Source organism: Octodon degus, unplaced genomic scaffold (assembly GCF_000260255.1).
Source record: "Octodon degus isolate 3935 unplaced genomic scaffold, OctDeg1.0 scaffold00049, whole genome shotgun sequence".
NCBI lineage: Eukaryota > Metazoa > Chordata > Mammalia > Rodentia > Octodontidae > Octodon > Octodon degus.
In genome coordinates this window covers 3,304,809-3,307,320 of record NW_004524625.1, presented here as the reverse complement: position 1 = coordinate 3,307,320, position 2,512 = coordinate 3,304,809, and the positions used below count along the sequence as shown (strand labels likewise).

Sequence of the window (2,512 nt, the reverse complement as noted above, 5' to 3'; positions counted from 1 at the left end):
CCTCTTTTAATTCCACTTTCCCCTTTTCCATTCACAAGAACCTCTAGACTAAATGGCCTCCAGGGCTTGCCTTCTGCCACCCTCTGAACCAACCTCTTGGTCCACTGCTGTCCTTGCTGCTTTAGATGAGCTTCATCTCTTGGGTTTCGATGTGGAGCAGAAATGGCTGACTGGTTAAATTCAAGATTTTGAGGTCCTGCTCTATCCTCTCCCTGAGGATATCTGCTCCTTAGCTGGGCTCGTGGAGTGGTGGGGACCTGGTGCCATCCCCTGCCCCACAGCAGACACCCGGGGTTTACAAAGGCCCACCACCACCACCACCACCACCACCCTGCTCCTGGCCAAGGGCTGAGCTTGTCCTTCATGATCCCTAACTTCCCCTGGTTTCCAGTCTATGGAGGCACAAGACTCTCTAGGCAACTGGCCCCTTCCCAGTCACACAGGGAAAAGCTTCAGGCTGAGTAGGGCTCGGGCTACCGCTGACACTCACGTAAATGAGGTGTTCCCGGTAGCGGATGAGCAGGTTGCGCAGGATGCCGGCCTCATTGAGATCCCCCAGGCGGATCATATCTTCCACGCCGTGGACTGAGGTAGGGTGCATGGGCTTGATGTGTGTGGCGTGGTGCGGGGAGATCCAGTGCTCCTGGGGAGACCCCGCTGTCAGTTCTAAAAGGTGACCGTTGGGATACCACCGCCCATGTCAAGGTGGCAGGCGACTCTGGGCTCACCCGGTGGTGTCAGTAAGGTGCTCAGACCACACCCCAGGGGCTTTGCAAGGTTATAAAGTGCAAAGCTGGAGTCAGACGCGATTCCAGCTGGAGAAATACTTAAAAAGGAATTTCAGAGGTCAAGCATAAGCACACAGCCGTGTTGATGGAGACCCACAGAGTGCGCTATTTAGGTAAGTGCCCGAAGACCCCCATCACCGGGAAGGTGTTGTTTGATCTGCGCCCCAAATGAGGAGACAGAAACCCCATAAGAGGTGGGACAACAAGAACGGCAACTTCAAGTAGGGGTGGTGTGCCAGAGGGAAAGCACCAGGGGACGTCGACCTCCGGGACGCACATCACAGGGCTCCCTGCCCATGTATGAAAAAAGGGCAGAGCTGTCACAGGTTGAGGGGACCAGATGCGGGTGACCTTCTGCTCCCTCTTTTCTCCCCTGCAATATTTCCTGTGGCCACCAGGTGGCAGGTGGGCGCATCCTCCAGCTGGAGGGCCCTAGGTTTCTCCAACCTCAGAGCCACTCCCCACTCCGCCCCCCAACCCGGGGTCTCCAGCGTCATCTCATCCGGACTCTTCAAAGAGAGTCTGACCTGCGCTCCAGAATCCCCACAACCGTCCCATTCTCAAACGCCAGGACCTGGGAGCCTGGAGCCAGATAGGCCCTGACATCTGCAGCTAGGGGGCCACCCGGCCACCTCCCAGCTCAAGACCTTCTCCTTTAGGAGCAGAGGTGACGCATTTTTCGGGTACACGTTGCTTTCTCCAGCACCATCGGCCCCGACAGCTGGACTTCAGCAGAAATCTGGGTATCAGCCCCCTGCCTGTCCAACTGCCTGCTCGCTCAGCACCAAGAGGTGGTGGCTACACCCAGTCTAGAGCCCATCTCCCTCCGGGTCATCCCCAGCCTCTTGGAGAAGGGTGGTGGCCAGGCCAGGGCACTCACATGGAAGGGACCAGGGTAGCGTCAGCCAGGGCTGCCACTCAAGCTCCATGACATTCTCTGGCCAGGAGATTCCATCCACATCAGCCCTAGGGCCAGGGGGTGAGGCCAGCAACCTTCCCAGGCTTTCCAGCCCTGAGTGGAACATTCCTTGCTCCCAGGCACACTATTTCTTGATAAAAGCTGATCCACTTGGAAAATTCCCCCTACCTGTCCTCACTGGGCCCAGGCATAGGTGGGGGAAGGGCACCTCCCAGGCTGGTTCCGAGGCAGCAGAGCTCTCACAAGCCCAGAGACCTGTGTGGTCACCTGACCTCGAGCCTGCGTGACCTCCACTGTAAAGGGGACCAAGACCAATGTCTTCTTCTGCAGGTCCTGGGAGGACTCAGAACAGCCAGCCCATCTGGACGCCTTCTCCTAAGGTCTGCCCTGCGCTGGGGCCAGGAAATGCTCAACCAGTGCTAGGGATGAGGTATCTGACTCGTTGGGGTCTATAAAGATGACATATGCTCTCACTCGTCCCTCATAATGTTCAGTCACAGAATTACAGACCTCGCTTAGTGGTGACAAGTCAGACTCACGAGGTGAAATGATAGAGCCAGCCACTGCCTCCTCCTAGCTGAGAGCAGGAGCCGTGGGCCAAGGTCCACGGCACTTTGGCTCAGCTTGGGGCAAAGTGTAACCAGGGCAGGAGCCAGGACATGCCCTGAAAGAATGTCAGCAACCCTGAGGGAGAGAGGGAAAGACAGGGGAAAGGACAGGAGGAGAGGGAGAGGAGTAAGAGCCAGAGCCAGAATGAGAGAGAGAGAGAGAGAGAGAGAGAGAGAGAGAGAGAGAGAGAGAGAGA

At 57.0% G+C, this 2,512-nt stretch overlaps 1 protein-coding gene across 2 annotated transcripts in view; it reads right to left on the bottom strand.

The window, feature by feature from the left end:
* The window catches only part of Myo7a (myosin VIIA), a 68,424-nt gene that overhangs the window by 51,212 nt on the left and 14,700 nt on the right, over positions 1-2,512 (bottom strand). For both annotated transcript variants that reach the window (XM_012515042.2, XM_012515043.2), the window contains exon 4: positions 491-643. In XM_012515042.2, coding sequence (XP_012370496.2) covers positions 491-643 — 153 coding nt within the window. The remainder of the gene's footprint in view (positions 1-490; positions 644-2,512) is intronic.